Source organism: Monopterus albus, unplaced genomic scaffold, assembly GCF_001952655.1.
Source record: "Monopterus albus unplaced genomic scaffold, M_albus_1.0 scaffold239.1, whole genome shotgun sequence".
Classification (NCBI taxonomy): Eukaryota; Metazoa; Chordata; class Actinopteri; order Synbranchiformes; family Synbranchidae; genus Monopterus; species Monopterus albus.
Genome location: NW_018128119.1, coordinates 496,757 through 514,763, shown reverse-complemented (window position 1 = coordinate 514,763; position 18,007 = coordinate 496,757). Strand labels below are relative to the sequence as shown.

Genomic DNA, 18,007 nt, shown 5'->3' with positions numbered 1-18,007 from the left:
CCTGTAAAACACCATCTTTGACTATGACCTCAGTGATAAATATAACTAAACTAAGACCTGGACATTTTCACCAAAGCCTGAAACCTTATGAGGTGTTATGGCAGGTGTACCTAATAAACTGGTCACTCACTGCAGATAAACCTCCATTCACTCTACATACTGTGACATGTTGCATTAGACAGCAACACTTGTATTTTACTTTGCTTTACCAGATAAAACCTTTGGTGTTGAACTTGTCAACCTCTGTGTTCGGCTGACTGAAGAACACTCACGACAGCGGAGTTTCCCAGTTTACTTAATGAGCTCGGGTGAACACTGCAGTACTACAGTATCATAACATGGTAGAATCCTCACAAAGAATCAGATGAGTTTGTCCTACATCAAGGGCAGGGACAATTTCCTGGCATCTCCCGTCTCCTTCTCCCCTGTTCTATAAGTGACTTAATATGTGGTGATTGAGAGTCAGTGAAAAGACCCAAAAACAACAAGAAGGAGACTCAGCATGACTACACGGACAGAAAACTCCCATTGTGCCTCTTCACACACAAAAATAAGGAATATTAAATGACCACAAAGATTCAAAATGAAATAAACTGGTAAAAAGACAAAATGAGCAGAGAGGTCCCGAACCCTCCTGTTTTCCAGCCCCCTGACCCTGCGCAGGAGGCAGGGGGGCCGCTGGCTTACACTCCGTCTGGATATGTGCGCCTAATTTTGCTGCTGTGACTCGGCCCCACCTGCTGGAGCTCACAGCTGGTTCCTGACCCACAGGAAGCCCACCTGGGTGCCGAAGTCTGGTCCGTCTCTGACGTGAGAGAAGAAGTGCTCAGGGTGGCAGGAGGTGCAGGGTGTCACGCAGGGCCGCGTCGTCACCGTGTCATCATGGATGTGTTCATGCAGGATACCGCCATTCTGCAGGAGGATTCTGGGAAGCGGGGGATTATTTGGTCAGAAACACTGGAATAAAACGGAGTACAACTGTAGTATCAACAGTGTGTAGGTCAGCAAAACATAAAGGCAGCACAGGAGCATGTCACATGTAGAAGAGACGTTAACATGCAGCCTCCCACGGCTGGTCACCTGCTCTCGCCTAAACACATCCACCTGTTTTACCAGTAAAGGTGATGTCAGCCTGAAAACACCAGGCCCTTGTCTGTGGCCTGTACCTGTTGGCCAGGCGGATGTTGACGTGCGGTCTGGCTGACTCTGGATCAGGGACACAGTCTGGGTGGATGCGGATGAAGTCCAGTGCCTGCGCTCTGTCCAGGGTGAAGCAACACGCCCCCACCGATGGCCCCACCGCCACCACAATGTTGCTCACCTGGCAGCCGAATCCTCTCACCATGGCCTCCACCGTTGCCATGGCGACCCCCATCAGGGTCCCTCTCCAGCCTGAGGGTGAGTAGAAAACAATAGGGGTGAGTGGCGGCTGACATCTGTGGCCTTCATGTAACCTATGGAGACACACCAGCGCAGCCTGACTGGGCCCCAGTTCATGTGTCTAGTGCAGGACTTGGTTTACCTACATCTGTTCTGTTCTCTGTGTACAAATGAGCATATGAGTGATTAGAGCACAACATGTGTGCACACCACTGATGAGAGTTTTTGTTTTACATCTCCACCAGTTCACATTCACACAGTTCAGGCTGTCTTAAGTTTTCTGCAACTTTTACCTGCATGCGCGGCTCCGATGACCTTTGATACAGGATCGGCAAACAGGAGGGGCATGCAGTCGGCTCCCGGAGCGCCCAGCACCACGCCGGTCTGGTTGGTGATGATCCCATCGTAGCTCTCCGGCTCGGCTGTGCCCATGACCCACACATCGCTGGCGTGGTTCGTCTGCAGGAGACAGGCCCATACAGCATGAAGTGCAGAGCTTCAGCTGAGTCACATGCACATGTCCGGACCGTTTATCAGAACAGACGTGCACAGGAACACACATCACAGTTGCATCACTCTGGGGAAAAACAACAGATTTTCCAGCGAACGCAGCGACACTGGATTCAACCAGTCACCGTGGTGGGTTTCTGTCGCATGCTGTGGTGTGTGTTGTGCTGGTCTGTGCAGAGCAGCGTCACTGTGGATCTGCTGTCACATCCAGCCAGCGATACACATTAACCTCACTTAGCAAATGTTTTAACATGTGCTCTAAATCTCCACCGTTCCACTGAGCTCACGCCACATTCAACTGAGTTTTCTGTTGTTTTATCTTTGGATTGTTGTACACGTGATTGTATGCTTTCCTTGTCTGTAACGTCTGACGCCATCTTAGCAGAGCGTCCTTGTAAAAGAGGGCCTTGACCTCAAGGAATCCACCCTGGATAAATAAAGGTCACATGAAAGAGAAGATTATTTTTAAATGTGACCTCAACTCTGTCACTACAGAACCAACCAGGAACCACTAGGTGGCAGTAAAGACATGAGCCAGGCCCACAGGCCCTCACACCTCTGCATGCAGCCTACATTAGGATCTTGTGTAAAACCAGTACCTTGATCATGTGTAGTGGTTCAGGATGGAACCCGGCATGCAGGGCTAGTCGGCGTCTGTTCTCCGTCACCACGGCCTGCGGGTCCCTTCGCTTGCTGCTGTTGAACAAATTCATGGAAGACAGGGTCGGGAGGTAGGACACGCCACCTGTTCGAGTGCTGAAGCCGTGACCGAAACAGCCTGACACACACGGAGGGAAAGTAACAAACACCAATTTTGACCCTCTCATGTATGTCAATGGGCAGGACAAAAATATACAGAGAGCTCTGAAACTAAAGTAGTCCTGTACAACGCCACCTTTAACTATGACCTCAGTAATGAACATACAATTTAATGTATACATTTATGACAGTCTCACCAAACACAAACAGTTTGAGCTTCATAAACACAAATGTTAAAGCAGAAGTGTTGCATGTAAGTGCACACAGATGTACAGGTGTCATAATGTTATGCCTGGTCGGTGTATGTTCCAGAAGAGTTACACCTGGTCTGAAGTGACGGGAAAGTCTTCATTAAATTGGCAGATTATTTAAGAGTCTGTTATGTCTGTAAAAACAGGTTTTCTTTAAATCGGTACAGACATATCATGTTGGAACATCACATAATCATTAAACCGGCAAACCCTAAATGGAGTTATGGGCTCAACCAGTGGTACAAGACGGACACGTGACCCTCTGGCAGGCGTCCCTGCTGGTCTGATACCAGTTCATCCATGACAGCAGGGACGTCAGCGCGTTAAAACCGCTCACTCCCAAAACCACAGGCATGAAGCAAAGTTCCGACGAGCACCTCCGTGCACGTTTATCATCCCCGTCGTACTGCTGGTGGCAACAGCAGAGACGCCTGCTATTTTCTGCATGTTGTGTATGAATTTTGTAACAAAGAAAGTTTTGTTTTCTTGTTCCCGTTTTCTGACAAAGAAGCCAATACAATCAGAGAATAAACTCCGCTTGGTCACACGAAGCCTTCACGGGTTAAATCAGCGTTTACAAACTGTCTGCAAACAAACTGTTGTTTATTGTGACTGAACCGACCTGGGATCAGCGTTGACTGCAGCACTGTGATTCCTCCCTTCAGCGCAGGCAGCCGCTGCAGAAAGGCCGACACCTCTTCGTGCACTGCCGCGCCAGGTGAGTCCGTGTGGTCGGAGCCTGCGCAGCTCGGACAGGTGAAGTTGTCCACCGACCTCACCTTGTAATTGAAGGTGTACACTGCCGTAAAAAGCTGCTGCTGGTAAACAAGCAGCACCTCCCGGCCCTGCGGGGTCGTGAGGACCGTGACCGTGCTCAGCTCGAGCCGGTCCACGGTCTGCTTGAGTTGGTATAAGCACTCCGCGGTGGAGCCGGAGTCCAGGACCTGCACGCTCCTGCACGCGCTCAGAGCCGCGTCTGACAAGCCGTCTTCCTCCCGGTAACGTTTCCCGTACAGCAGGAAGACGTGCGCGTCTGCTGTGGACTCCTCCTGCAGAGACAAGCCGGCGCAGGTCGGACAGCAGCCGTGTACCATGTCCACCAGCACGGCCGGACCCATCGCACACAATCCGGGTATGTAATGCTCAGAGTAACGAGCACGGTCTGTGCACAGCCGCAATCAGCTTATCGTGGGCACGTCCTGTTTTATGACGGGACCTCAGGACTTCCTGCACCAGGCTCCGCCCACACTGGAAACTCCGCTGTGCCCGGGGAAATTCTCCTTTGCTGACTGCAGTGTATCTGTAGCGTAGCGTAGTAACCTGAATGTGTGAAGCGCGTTTCCTGCACGTTTCCTGCACGCCGATGTGAACGTGCTGCAACAAGTCAGAGCACACAGACTGAAAACAGAGGTACAGTCACAAACACAGCCGGCTTCCAGTCAGATAAGAACCAGAATCATACGTGAGAACAAGTGCGGTTCTGTTTTCATCACGTGTCAGATGTCATGAAATAACATTCATCGGTTTATGACATACACACACACACACACACGCACGCTGTGTTTTCATTCTTTGTGGGGACTTTACATTGACTTACATTCATTTCCTGTACACTTATCCTAAGCTTAACCATAACCACTACTTGCCTAACACCTGACCCTGACCTCATTCTAAGCTTAAACCATTTTGCCACCTTAAAATTCAGCGATTTCTCAGTGATGACCGGGTCCCCACAATGTGAGTGTGTAAACAGGTTTCGGTCCCTTTAATGTAAGTAATACAAAGGCACACACACACGTGTCACGGACCAGACTTAGTTGTATCATTAAATTTGTAGAATCTTGAATGGGGCTCGTTTTCTCCTTCAATTGGTTTAGCATTTTACTGCTTTTAACGACTTTTTACACAGTTAGCTAGTTGAGGCCATTGGTTTTCAACCTAGGGCTTGGGGCCCTCCACAGGGTCACCAGGTAAATCTGCAGGGTGTCCTCACAGAGAGGACAGAAGTGAAGCACAGATCTGATTCGCTCTACTGTTTTCTGTGTTTAAACGTTTCTTTTAGTGATATTTTGGATCATGTGACCTCGCTGGGAAGGTGCACTCAGGTTCAGATACCTTCATATGTGTACTTCAGTAATGTACTTGAGTAAATGTAGGAGTTACTTCCCACCATTGAACATATTCCCTGGCAGCGATGGCACTGAAACACTGGGTTTGAAAACTGTGATATAGAAAAGTTTTACTAAGTTATTTATGCACTGGAATACTCTGAAGAATAATGTAGTATTTCTTCACCAGTATTTCCTTGTTACATCATATGTACATAATATATTTGACAAGAAATCCAAAGGTTTGCCAGGTATTTAATTGCAGGTGTTCTGTAGCAAAGTGTACACAGACACGTGGTCACACCATAAACTCAAACAGGAGGTTAGAACTGTGATGTCTTGGCTTTGGCTTCCTGTTTGTGTTAGTATTATTAACTCCCATCCGTGGGTCAGCTTTATAAAAGCCGAGTCACTTCTGCACCCCAAAAGAAAAAAGCTGTCTCATGCCTTAGTGAGTCCTGTATAAGTTTAAATGACTTCAGCCAGTTCATACTGGTGTGCACAGGTCATGTACATACAGTTTTCTGCCTCTGACAGTTAAAGATCATCATGTCTGAGCTTTTCAGAGATGTTGGGTTGAGTTCCTCCCTCCAGAAATGAGTCATTGTTATGGTCTTTATGTTTCCATGTCAGTCCCTGCGTAAAGCCACAACAGTGGTGAGTTGGGCTGTACAGTATGTACAGACACTGCTGTGTCACTCTGCTGTGACATTAACATGCTGCTTGTGCTCCAGCCCACCAGCAGGGAGCACCAGATACCCAGTTCAGCATGCGCAGGCCTTCACTGGCTCACCAGTCTGTCCATCATCTGCTGTGCTGATGTTGGTTAACATCTGGCCGCAGAAGGCAGCTGAACTCAGCTGTGTTGTTGCAGAAACAGCAGAGCAACGTTCACACCACAGGTTTCCTCTCTGAGATACTTCATATATTTCAGGTTCAGCACAGAGCCACGGTCACTGTCCAGGCCATGTGATGTACGTCCTGTGTGATATGTCCTGCTGCAGCCTCAGTGGACATCTGTGCTCCAGGGTTTCTGTCCCCTGGGCCCGATGCTCCCAGTCGTCTCTCCTGCCAAGGTTACAGCGTGTCCTGCAGCTCAGGCACGTATCTGCCACTTATTTCCATCTGTGTTCATGGCTTTGAGTGTCACACTGTGAGGCCAAAAATAACAAGAGACTGAGAAACACCATCCAGGTCTGACACTAGGTGACACGCAAAGCCACACTAAACAGTCTGACAGTTTCCTGAGGAACCGGTGGTTTTGGATTGAAGTAATGCAACACTTTGGAAAATCCCTGTCTTTCTCTCTGTTCAGACCCCTGTGCAATAGCGATGCTCCCGGCTGGGACTAAATAAGGAGCGTAGACAAAGCTGGTTAAACAAGGCACTATGTGTGTCTGATTTTTAATCAAAATAAACAGTTTGATTCCGTTTACTAATTCATAGAACCAGGATTGTAATTGTTTTGATTTGATTTTTACATGTATTCCAAATGTACCACCCCTGACTCATTGAGTCTGTGCACCAGCCTGGCCACACTGCCCAAATATTATAGAGCCACTGACTCTGGTTTTCACATCCTGTCAGTTAATATAAACCTACCTGTCACTTTCAGGTCAGTTGCCTGTTTTTGTTTATTTGTTTGTTTTACATCCACCTCCCCATTTTGTGGCGGTGCTTCCGGTTCTACTGTCTGTGTCCTGTTATTACATGGAAGTCACACACGTGAGATTTTCATGACGTAAAGACTGAAATAACGGTCGAGCTCTCACTGTAGCAGCTTTAATTCATTTCATTTACTAACCCAGTTTCTCTCTCCCCACCCCCGCCCTCCCCTGTCCACCGGTCCGTACCGATTGACAGAGACCAGACATGCACGGCGCTGTGTCGGTGGCGCGCCCCGGTTCCTTCCTACCGGAGTGTGCGGGCAGAGCTGCAGCGGAGCGTCTGAGAGGAGACAGACGGAGGATGGTCTCCAGCTTCACCTGCACCGGGATTTATTGACGACTCGACCGCGGAGCCTGTGTCGGATTCTCCACCGTATGAACCACCGGTAAGATCAGGTCTGCTTTGCGTCGCCATTTGAGGGTGTTCAGTTGTAAATGTTGCCCAGCCGATGGCGCGCTCCTCCTGGCCGCCTGCTGCGCGGGTTTCTGGAGAGATGCGCTGCTGCCCTCGCTCGCTCCAGTAGGGCGCATCACATGAACAAACAGCACCGAGCTGCGCTGAAGCTTTGTCTTCATCGCGCAGCCCCCCACGGACTTCATGCGTCGTTCATGAGTGCGTCTGATGCCAGTGTTGTGTCCTGATGCACTGGCCGCACGTTCGGCTCTTATCACTGAGGTTTGTGTGTCAAAGACTCTGGATCCAGGTTTTGTTCAGCAGTTTCCAGTTTCAAAGTTTCATCACCTTAAAAACTAGGGTGAGGAGGCGTTCACTTATGTTCTGTTTGCTGTTGAAAATCATTTGGAAAGTGTGCTGAGGTCACAGCTCTGCTGAGGGGGGTCCGAGGTTGTGGCCGCTGCACTTTGCACAGTTGCAGAGGACTGAGAAGTGGTGGAGCTGTCTGCTGCTGTGAGCTGGTGGGGTGAGGAGTGGTGGTGGTGGTGGGGTCTGGTGGAGGAGAGGATGCCCTTGATATGCAGTCAGAGCTGCTGCTGTCATTGTTAGGCTCACCTTGTACACCTGCAGCAGCCTGCACAGTGCTCTGCTAAATGACAGTGTGCACATGATGGATGTGCTGATTTAAATGTGAAGATCAGAACAGCTGCTATCACGAGAATTAAGGCTTATTCCCACCATGCTCGTCCACATGAAACAGACAGTATGACTATTCCCACCATGCTCGTCCACATGAAATGATGGGAACAACATGGGACTGACATGGCAGTGAAGCAGCATGGCCGACATGTTCTGAGCTCCGCCTGTGCCTGAGTGAGAAACCATCTTCTGAAGGCCGCTCCCACCTATCAGTCAGTTAGGGTCAGTGAAGGTGGATCCACAAACAGCTGCAGGATAAAGGAATGTTTTTCCTGTGAGTCTTAAAATGAAACAAGACCAGTTTATCAGCCTCCTGTTAGCTAGCTCTGTGTGCATGGCATCAGTGATAAGGAATGCCATCAATACACGGGCAAAGAAAGGACGTATACTTAGCTGTTATCACTTTGCTTTTTAAAAGTGAGATGTTAACTCACAAAACCCTCTGAAACCTGCGCCCAGACCCAGTTCACTGACTGCAGAGAGTGTGTATTGTATGATTTAGCAGTTAGTGTACAAAAAGAACGCTGTAATAAAAAGGGTCCCAGTGAAGCAGACGTTGGCCTGGGCTGGTCTTCAGGAATGTGAGAGACGGAGCATATGGGCAGGCTTTCTTCACAGGGGGCGTTTTAAATCAATCCAGCTACTGTTGCTAAATTTATGACCATCTCGCTGGATTTGGCAGCGGCTGCGATCTCTCAGTCAGGTGTCTGTGTGCAGACCTCCCACCTGCACCGACTGATGCTGTAACGTTTGAAAGGGAGCAGCGGCTGCCTGGACGTTTCCACCAGGAGCTGTCCAGAGAACAGATGTGTTGTCTGTCAGCCCAGGTGTTTCTCACTGCTGCTTCCAGATCCGCTTTCACATTTTGCTCTGATTTTTCTCAGGTGCGGCAGTGACGTGTCTTAAAGCAGAGTTCAGTACAGGAGCAACTGGTGGAGATGGGGTCAGGTCTGCTGCAGCTATTAGTCTCTGGCTTTAGTCTTCATGACACACAGGGACGGGCTGTGAGACCTTGTGGTTGTTTTGCACTACATGTACAGTGATGTTTGTGTATGTGACAAAAGTTTGGACCCTTGTCTAAGGGAAAACACAAAGAAAACGCCCTGTAAATCCCAGCCAGCAGGTCTCCAGCTGATGTGCGGGGCACAGCAGACCTGGCTCCAGGTGACGGGTCGCCCCTGGAGAGGAGGAGCTCCAGCCACCGAGGACTTGCTAAAGTCTCTCCTGGAGCAGCTGTGGTGTCTTGTCATTCTCCTCACAATGAGATCCCACCAGTCAGCTGTGGTCTGAGTGACTGCAGGCGACAGATGTTTCAAAGTGTGTAGGACCATTTCTCTCACGTGTAGTAACCGTGAGAATATGGCTGAATGTGCCAAGAGCTGCAACTAACAGCCTCTTTCATTACTGATTAATCTGCAGATTATTGTTCTTATTAATCACCCGGCTGCTTGTCTGTTTGTTGTGTTTTGTCGACCAGCGGCTCCAAATATTTATAATAAATGTAGAAAAGCACCAAACAGTGACGTGAGAGGCCCCTGAACTATTGTCACTTTTTCTTGGTTAATTCACTTTAAGAATTAAACAATTAAAATGATGGAACTGCCGCTGATTAATTTTCAGTCAGTCGACATGACCTCCAGTTCCTGTGGACTCACAGGGCTGTCCTGAAACGGAGTGCGCCCAGTGTGACGTTTCAGTCACTGCTACTAATTGTTTTTATCTGCCACACAGTGTGATTCATTGTTTAGTCTATTAAACGTGACAAGCTTCTGGTGACCCCAGCAGACATCAGCAGGCTGATCAGTTTTATTAAGGATTAATCTTCCTGCTATTTGGTTGTTTATGTCAAAGCATAGTAAAAATGCTCATGGCTCTCTCCTCCACCTCAGGGTGATGACCTCACACGTCTCGATCAGCTGCTGGATGATCAGTCTCAGCTCTACTGTAATAGTGTGTTAATCAACAAGAAGCTGGCATAGGGTGGGCTGAGTGAATCAGCCTGTCCTCTTGCATATGTGACAGGCTGAAGTAATGAGTGGCATTACAGCAGTGAGTCCAACGAGCCAGCGGACACACACACACACCACTCGTGAGGCAAACAGCTGCCGGCATGTTATGAGCTGATGTGATGGTGTGACTGCAGCGCAGCATGCCACCGCTCGGCCTTGTGGTCATGGGAGGACTGCCCAGTGGATAGGGGAAGGCGGCTGATAAGTTTCCACAGGAGAGATTTCAGCACAGGGTCCTTTCCTGGAAACCTCATCAGCCTCCTCCTGTTATGACTGTTTCAGGCATCTCATTGCCCCTTGAGGCACAAGCAGCCTGGTGGCTTCTCTAATGCGATTATCCATCCTCTTTGTGACTTTGCAGACTGCCACGCCACCTCACAGGTGCTAACTGACCCCACACTGCAGCACTCAATGGGCACAACTGGCACTAATTGTGGTGGTATTTGGAGGTGCATTGGGAGCATTAGGCTGTTCCACCACCACAGGGTTTATTCACAGGAGAGGAGAGGACCCTGGAGCTTATGTGTGACTGTCTGCGTTTGTGTGCCAGGGCTTCGCCAGACTGTGGGAGCCTGGCTCCTGGTGAGAGGGCCTAAAAGGCGCCTTTTCATTTGGCCCTGGTTTAGAAGTGGGAGAAGCTCTGGGTCACCCAGACAAAGGTAAACGAGGTTGAACCGGAGCGGTGTGTGCATGTGGTCTGTGTTCCGTCCATTCACTCTGTTACTGTCTTGGCTAAATATAAGATGATATTTTCAGTAAAAACTTGGTTTGAAAAGCTCGAGGGCGCTGACAACGGAGAGCGGACAGTGTTGCATTATGGGTGGTTTGTAGCCTGGATGTGGCTAGGCTAGTGGGTGTTTCCAGCCTGGTGGTAGTGAGTTTGTTACAGTAACTGAAGGCTGATCTCGGGGGTTGTGCTGCCACAGAGGAAACAAATTCACAGCATCTCCCGATGTTCAAATCCAGCTTCTTATAAACACTTTGGTCTTAAAGATTTCACGTCCTCCCCAGTTTCCCTGTGGACGTCTCTGATTTGCCTGTTTGTTTCCGAGAGTCCCGGAACATCTCCTCCCTTCATCAGATCAATGCTCCTCAGCTGGGTTGTTTTGCTTGTTTCAGGCTTTCTGCTTTGGCATTTTCTTCTTTTCTCTTCTGTGATTTAAAATCTCAAAGCAGTTGACTCATTGTTCTCCTTTTACCATCGTAATCCAGGACTACTTCTCCATTTCAGCACCAGTATGGAATCGTCCTACTTAAGATAAGTCCAGTCACACTGGTCACACCGGTCCAAAGCATCCAGTCTGCTGTGCCATGAGTCAGAGAAAATCTGCAACAAGCAGATGTCTGACACAGTTAGATGATATGTGTGCAGAGGTGTTGTAGATGGCACCTGGACTCACTCGAGGTTCCAGACTGGTGGAGTCTAGGTGTTTAGTCTCTGTGGGGTAAATACCTGGAGCGAGTCCAGCTGCCAGCTGCTGTCCGGATCATGACCTGGGTGACTGGGGCGCTCCACTGATGTTTGGTAACCGACTTGCTTCCTTGTTTATTTTGTGTAGATCAGTGACCAGACGGTCAGTTCAGGGCTGTGATGCAGACACACACACACACACATCAAAGCAGAGTGTGCCATCAGTGTGATGGAGGAAGCTGAGCTGCAGTGACTGAACTGTTTAATTCACACAGTGGCTGCTGTGTGTGTGTCTGTGTGTGTGTGTGTGTGTGTGTGTCGGGGTCCTTTTCTGGTTGCACATCAATCAAATCTGGTTTGTGCCGGACTGCAGAGCAGAGCGGCAGGAAATAGGCTTTACTTCCTGTCTGTCTGAGAGGCAGCGACACAAAATTATATCAGGCTGCAACTGAGCATCATTTTTAATCCCTATGTGTCTTAGTGTGCAAATCATCACTTGGTCTAGGAAATGTCACAAGTTTCCAAAACTCCAAACCCAAAGATGTTTAAATATCACAGAAAATAAACTAAAATATAAAACAACAACAAAAAAACAATGTTTACCTAGAATCTGAATTCTTGTATTTACAAATGTAAGAAAATTAAAAAAAAAAGAACATTAAAGAAGCCGCAACCATTAAATGTCAGGAAAGTGACTCATCAAAAAAAAATAGCTAATTGTCACAACTTTGCCTACAGATAGAAACACGTGGTGTTCATCACTCATTTTATACTGCAAATCAAAGACAGTCCATAAATCCTCGCCTCTGAGCAGCTGGAACCATTTAATTTAGTGTCACAGAAAATTAAGAAAACCTGCCAATATTTACTTGTCACAAAAACTGCATGTGACCTTCTATGGCTGCTCCATAGAGAGCATACTAACGTACTGTCTCTGTGTGTGGTTCTCCAGCTGCAAAGCTGCAGAGAGGAAAGCGCTCCAGTGGGTCATCAACACTGCCCAGAAGATTATTGGCTGCCCTCTACCCTGTATAGCACCCGCTGCCTCAGTAGAGCTCATACCATTCTGAGAAAGATTCCCACCCCGGGCACAGTCTGTTTGAGCTTTTGAAAATTCTTTTTTCCGTGGGCGGACCACAGAGCTGACCTTGTCTGCATGGCTCTCAGCCTGCCCACTGAGAGGACTAGAATCCATACTGGACAGATGCTGAAGAGGCCTGATGTGAATGGGGTTTAGTTCCTGGTCTTTGAGCATCTGCTCTCCTCTCATCTCTGCTTTGTGTTTCTAAATGGGCACAACCGAACCAAATCATGTGCACGTGCTGGATCGGGGGGAGTGATCCTTCATCTCATGTAGCTGCTGCTGGGAGGCACACTGATCTGGTCCGGCCATTAGACTGTGGTCTGCCTCTGTGAGGCCGGTCGTGTCGGACTCCTGGAGATGGTGCCGTTTCCAGACTGCGTGGACTGAGTGAGCCAGCTCCAGTTCTAACAATGTGCTGAGCAGCTGTGTCTTCACTGTGGTCCTGGAAGTGCTGCTTCCATGTGTGTGCGCTCTCCTAATGCTACTGTGCACGGCTGCAGCTGGAAGCTTGTGTTCACCAGGCAGAGACACAGACGCAGGGCGACCTGCAGAATCCAGCTGCACAGACTCAGGCTGATCCAGCAGTGCAGTTTCTCCTGCCGCACACATCCTCCAGTGAAGTAGTACTGAATGAAAGGAAAATGTGTTGATCTGCGCCTTCAAAAATCCACTGTGCCTCTAGCTGGCTCAGTGGTCAAGGTCTGTTTCCATTCAGGACATGAGACCAAGACCGCATCAGCTCCCTGCATCAGGTTATTGCAGGGAGCTTCCATTTGAAGGTCTGGAGGACAGAGATGCAGGTTTTTCTAGTGACAAAGGAAAATCGCTTCTGCAATAATGAACAAACAATAAAATGGGACCAGGATTAATTGGCAGTGTAATAAAGTGACTGTATGAATTTCCTAATTCCTGGTGGGCAGGCATCTGCCTTGACTGGTTGGGGCGGGCAGATAGAGGGCAGTTTTGAGGTGCATCATTTGTTTATGCCTGAGTGAGAGAGCTACTGTAACAGTATCCTCAGAGAACGCCATTCACATCGAATCTAAAAATGTGTGTATCGTGTGTGTGTGTACTCAGACTGAACTGTTCTGCGTGCATGACGTTTGATGCAGATCATAGTGGTTTAAACACCCCATGTGTCATAGGCCTGGCTGTGGTGCTCAGGTCGCTGCGTCTCCCTGTTGTTTTTAGTGCACCTGCATCTTTCTGCCACATGCCCCAGCTCCCCTGCAACAGCAGTGGCATCAGTGTGACGGCCGCGAGACCATGGAGAGCACTGATAGATGAGCTTTTATTAAAGAGCAGTCTGCTCTGGACAGAGAGGACAGATCACTGCTCCGTCCGGCAGCACAACCCAGTAGAGAGAACAATCTGCTGCAGCCTGCCAAACCCTCCATTATACAGCCTCTGTCTGTCTGCTGCTCTGCCCTAATGAACACACTGCAGCTGCCCTGGTTTCTACACCTGGCTGCCTGTCTGCCAGCCTTCATGTACAAACCACCACAGTCATCAGCACCATGCTTTAAAACAGAGACCATTTTTACTCTTCTAGACCTCTTCTAGAACACAGCGACCTAAAGATGTGGATATTTCCGTGGTTCTAAAAATCCTGTGGCCTTCCTCCACACGGGGCTAAGTATGGACAACCTGTGAAGGGAGGTTTAATGCCTTTCTCCTACAGACACCAACTTCTGTGATTCTTCTGATGTCTACAAACTAAAGCAGAATCAGACCTGGTGAATCAAAACAAAATGCATCTCAACTGCAAATTATAGGCAGCTGTGACCGACGGCATGAAGCTAGACAGGAAAATACTACATGTCAAAACAATCTGCGTCTGTAACCAGATCACATGGTACTTTTCCACCAGCAGGGTCCAGCTGGGCAGGCACAGCTCTGTTTCCACCTGTTCCTAGTGCTGACTCAGCCTCAACCCTGCTTCTGCCAGGGCCAATTTGGGCCGAGCTCCTCTTTCAACAGGGCCGGCTCATCGAGACACATGATTGGCTGATATGTTGCCCTGAGGGACCGTCCTTTCACATTCAGCATCAACTTTTTAATCTAATTTAATTTCATTGCAGCAAAATTTGAAAATGGAGCCTCTCACCTCGTTTTCTGATTAGAGATTAAATTAATGGTCTGCACTGAGGGCTTCATGCCAGTAACACCACACTGACACTGTGAGTTATGTTTGGCCTCTCAGCACCCTGCGTCACCCCCGCATGATCCAGATGCGGAAGGTTCTTCTTAGGTTATTCTTCATTCATCTCTTTTTGTCAGCGTAAACAGAGGTCACCTCCAGAGAGATCCCATAGTCACCCGGCTTCACCTGGACGTGCACGAAACAGTCAGGGGCTTCCAGACTGGGCAGGACAGAAGGAGGCAGCTCTGTGTATGCATGTCCAGTGTGTTTGGGCTGTTTGTGTGTGGCAGTAATGGCTGCTGAGTCTTCTGCTCCGATGGCTTCACTGAGGGCTGCTCGTGGACAGATTCCTGGGCCCTGCAGCCACATCTCACAGTTCAGCCTCCCACAGCTCAGCTGCTCACTGGGATGTTTCCCTGTACTCACCTCACGCTGCCGGCTCATTGGCTTTCTTCATTTTCCACACAGCCTCCTCTGATCTGTGGCACTTCACAGCTCTTCGTTACAGCTGAACACATCCAGTTTGTTTCTTTGGGTCTCATGGCAACTTCCTGGCTCTGCAGCTGATGGAAAGTGAAGTTGTCTGAGCCATACTGAGCTAGAACCATGCAGCTCCTCCCCTTATTTGAAAACTACCAGAGCTTGTCCTGAAAACTGCAGCTTTTATTTAATGACATTAGCTTTTCCACAGGTAAACATGCTCATGTCTTTAGAGGCACGTGGACATCTGGGTTCTCCTTACCTTTAGAAGTGGTTTGGACTAGGAACAAACTTGAAACCTGGCACAGTACCATCCTGTTTGTGTGTCAGACCTGGTGCTCTGCACTTTAAATATGCATGCTCATAGCTGCACTGTTGTTTTGTGCAGCACAGGAAACCTTGGTCGTGCTGCTACGATGTCAGAGCTCTTCTCTCAGCCTTTACAGCTGAGGAAGAGAGTAGCTGCAGGGGATGGAGAGACAGAACGCAAAGGTTACTCAGGCCACATATTTTGTTCCCGGTCTGGCTCTGCTGTCTGTGCTATGTGGAGCATGGATAAGTCAGTGGCAGCTCTCTCTGTTCATATGTGGTACTGTATTTGTGTTCAAGACAAACAGAGTGTCCTTTCATATATCAGCCAGCCACGTCACAGAGTTCAGAGCCCTGCACTCTGCACTGGCTTCTGGGTTCAGTCTTAAATGGATCAAAGTGACATTTCCCCTCATCTACACTCAATCATGACAAAGAGAAAACCTCATTGTCTAATGAGTCCACCTGGTGTTCGTGGCCTCCTTTGCCCTGACGGGTTTTTACTGACAGACTGGGTGAGTATTTTGTCTGTAGAATCTGTATTTTGTCTGTAGAGTCTGTAGACTGTGCTCATCATGGTCCTTTAACCGAAATCTCTATTTTTATTTATATTTTTTCACTTGTCACATGTAAATGGTAAATGGTAAATGGACTGTATTTATATAGCGCTTTCTCACAGTGTGTTACACTGACCAAAGCGCTTTACAGGAGATCATACACCATTCACCCATTCACACACACATTCACACACCGATGACGAGTAGTAAACATACTCTTGTTTTGGTGGGGTGCAGGCACCTTTTTTACATATCTGGAACACACTGTGTTTAGCTGTGCGCACCTGGAATCAAGAGCAGAACGCTGCGACAGTTTTTGGCTTTATGTCGAGTGGCTGGACAGAAGCCACTGTGAGTGAAAGACGAAGCTGCTGGACCAGATCTCTGATGGTGCCGTCACACTCACGGTCTGGTTGTGTTCTTATGAATCCACCTTTTTTTATGTGCCAGTGACACAGGGTAGAGAACCAGGAAGCTGAAAACTGCAAAAAACGTTTTCCCTCCACTTAGAGTAAAATTCTTTCACAGCAAACATCTCTGTGCATTGGTTTCCACTGGAGTTGAGATGATGGCTCTCGTCTGGCTGTCGCTTGCACCACATCAGAGGACATTTGAATAAAGTGGAGCGTTCCTCAGCTTTCCCCTGTAGTGAGGCTTTTTGGATGTGTCGAGCTCCGCGGGGCTGCAGGCTGCACAGCCAGGTCTCAGTCACAGTGGACGGCAGCGGTCGCAGCCTTCTGCATGTGAACAAATGGTCTCACGTCAGGTGGGGCAACACCTGAGCTCTGTGGGCAGAACTCCAGGCGCTGCTCATCACTGGGTCACTGTGGGTTATAAATCCACAACAAAATAAAGTCAGCAAAAAGTGGTGGAGTCTGATTCCTGTGTGAGGCGAACCAGTCTGTGTTTAGTCTGTGTGGGCTGTGCACAGGCTGCACAGTTCTGTCAGGGAAGGACGGGGTTAAAATCTCTCTCTGCGTGTGGTTAGAGCTCTGTGGTTTTTTGCTTCCACTTCCATGACAACAATGATCTCCAGAACAGAGAAAAAATAGAAACCACGGAGGCTCATGTATTGCTGAGCTGTGCAATTTCTCTCGTTCAGTTAAGAAATGGTCTTCCTTCTCTACAGCGCTCACACTGCTTGGGGTCACCAGATGTCCCACATTCTGGGATAGTTCCAAAAATGGCTGAAGTAATTTGGTACCACTGGTTGGGAGAAACGGACAGTGTGTTGTTGTAGGTGTTAAGCACCTGCTCGATGCTTAATCCCAGCTTTCAGGCAGGTTTCCAGGAAATGTAAACACAGCACTTAATTAATAAAGAGCACAAATAATTTGGCATAAGGTTTCTGTGACTGTTGTGTTTACAGCAGACTGGTCAGTGCTGCATGTTGAGGAGCGGCTCTCAGTGGAGTCAGGTGAGTCAAACCAATATCTCCAGAACCACTGACGCCACAAACATCTGCAACACAGATGTTCCTCATCAACGCTCTCTCATTTGAACTGATGAACTTTCACACTGACGAGCAACGACGAAGAGGAGGAGAAGTGTTGTCAGAGCATGTTCCCTTTTCCTACAGGTCTTTGAGTTATCAGGTTGCTTAGCAACAGGCGAGGAACAGTATGTAGTGTGTGTGTGTGTGTGTGTGTGTGTGTGTGTGTGTGTGTGTGTGTGTGTGTGTGTGTGTGTGTGTGTGTGTGTGTGTGAGATCTGACTGGACCGATCAATAGTCCTTCACACCTTGTGCTTGGATTAAACAGCACAGGCCTTTTGACCTGTCGTCAGCGCAGTGGTGTCCAGGGGAAAATAAGATTTCTCCCATTCACAGCCACTTGGGTGATTACATCACCAAGAGCAAACCTAATATTTGGAGCAAAGTTGCAGAAATAATAGAATGATGCTGAAATGAGACACTGTTAATGTGCCTCAGTGGACCAGTGTGCACACTGTAAGGTGCAGCTCGTTGGAGTGGGTCATGACTCTGCTGCACAGTTAACAGGTCAGTCTTGGCATGAGGATACCGCACTTGTGAGGAGCTTCATGCAGCCTCATGTTTTACCTGTGGACTGGTCAAAGAGATAAGTGCTGCCCGAGTCACACTGCAGCTAAAGCAGCTTCCAGAGGTTCCAGAGTGCTGATCCAAGGATGCAGGCGGAACCAGAAAATGTTTGGCTGCCGTCATTTAACCAGAAATCAAGGCCACTCAGTCATTTTCAAGATGATTTGTCCTCAGCTCCAGAGCTGCT

At 48.5% G+C, this 18,007-nt stretch overlaps 2 protein-coding genes across 5 annotated transcripts in view; one reads left to right on the top strand and one right to left on the bottom strand.

The window, feature by feature from the left end:
* Window positions 1-276: 276 nt before the first annotated feature.
* On the bottom strand, window positions 277-4,100 carry lacc1 (laccase (multicopper oxidoreductase) domain containing 1). Its single transcript, XM_020620514.1, has 5 exons — window positions 3,523-4,100; window positions 2,490-2,668; window positions 1,674-1,839; window positions 1,167-1,392; window positions 277-925 (listed from the first exon to the last, which is right to left on the bottom strand). The coding sequence occupies exons 1-5, from the start codon at window positions 4,016-4,018 to the stop codon at window positions 748-750; spliced, it is 1,245 nt and encodes a 414-aa protein (XP_020476170.1). The 5' UTR covers window positions 4,019-4,100; the 3' UTR covers window positions 277-747.
* Window positions 4,101-4,203: 103 nt separating this feature from the next.
* enox1 (ecto-NOX disulfide-thiol exchanger 1) overlaps window positions 4,204-18,007 on the top strand; it is a 69,823-nt gene continuing 56,019 nt past the window's right edge. For 3 of the 4 annotated variants that reach the window (XM_020620511.1, XM_020620508.1, XM_020620510.1), the window contains exon 1: window positions 5,563-7,061. The gene's annotated coding sequence lies outside the window, so the exon portion shown is untranslated. Of the gene's footprint in view, window positions 4,311-5,562; window positions 7,062-18,007 lie in introns of those variants that run through there. The other variant, XM_020620509.1, reaches the window with a different exon arrangement.

Coding starts and splice junctions, on each gene's coding strand:
- lacc1 (XM_020620514.1), bottom strand. CDS start 4,018: ATGGGTCCGGCCGTGCTGGTGGACATGGTACACGGCTGCTGTCCGACC. Junction 1,840..2,489: donor AACCACTACACATGATCAAG/GTACTGGTTTTA, acceptor TGTCTCCTGCAG/ACGAACCACGCCAGCGATGT. Junction 926..1,166: donor AACATCCGCCTGGCCAACAG/GTACAGGCCACA, acceptor CCCGCTTCCCAG/AATCCTCCTGCAGAATGGCG.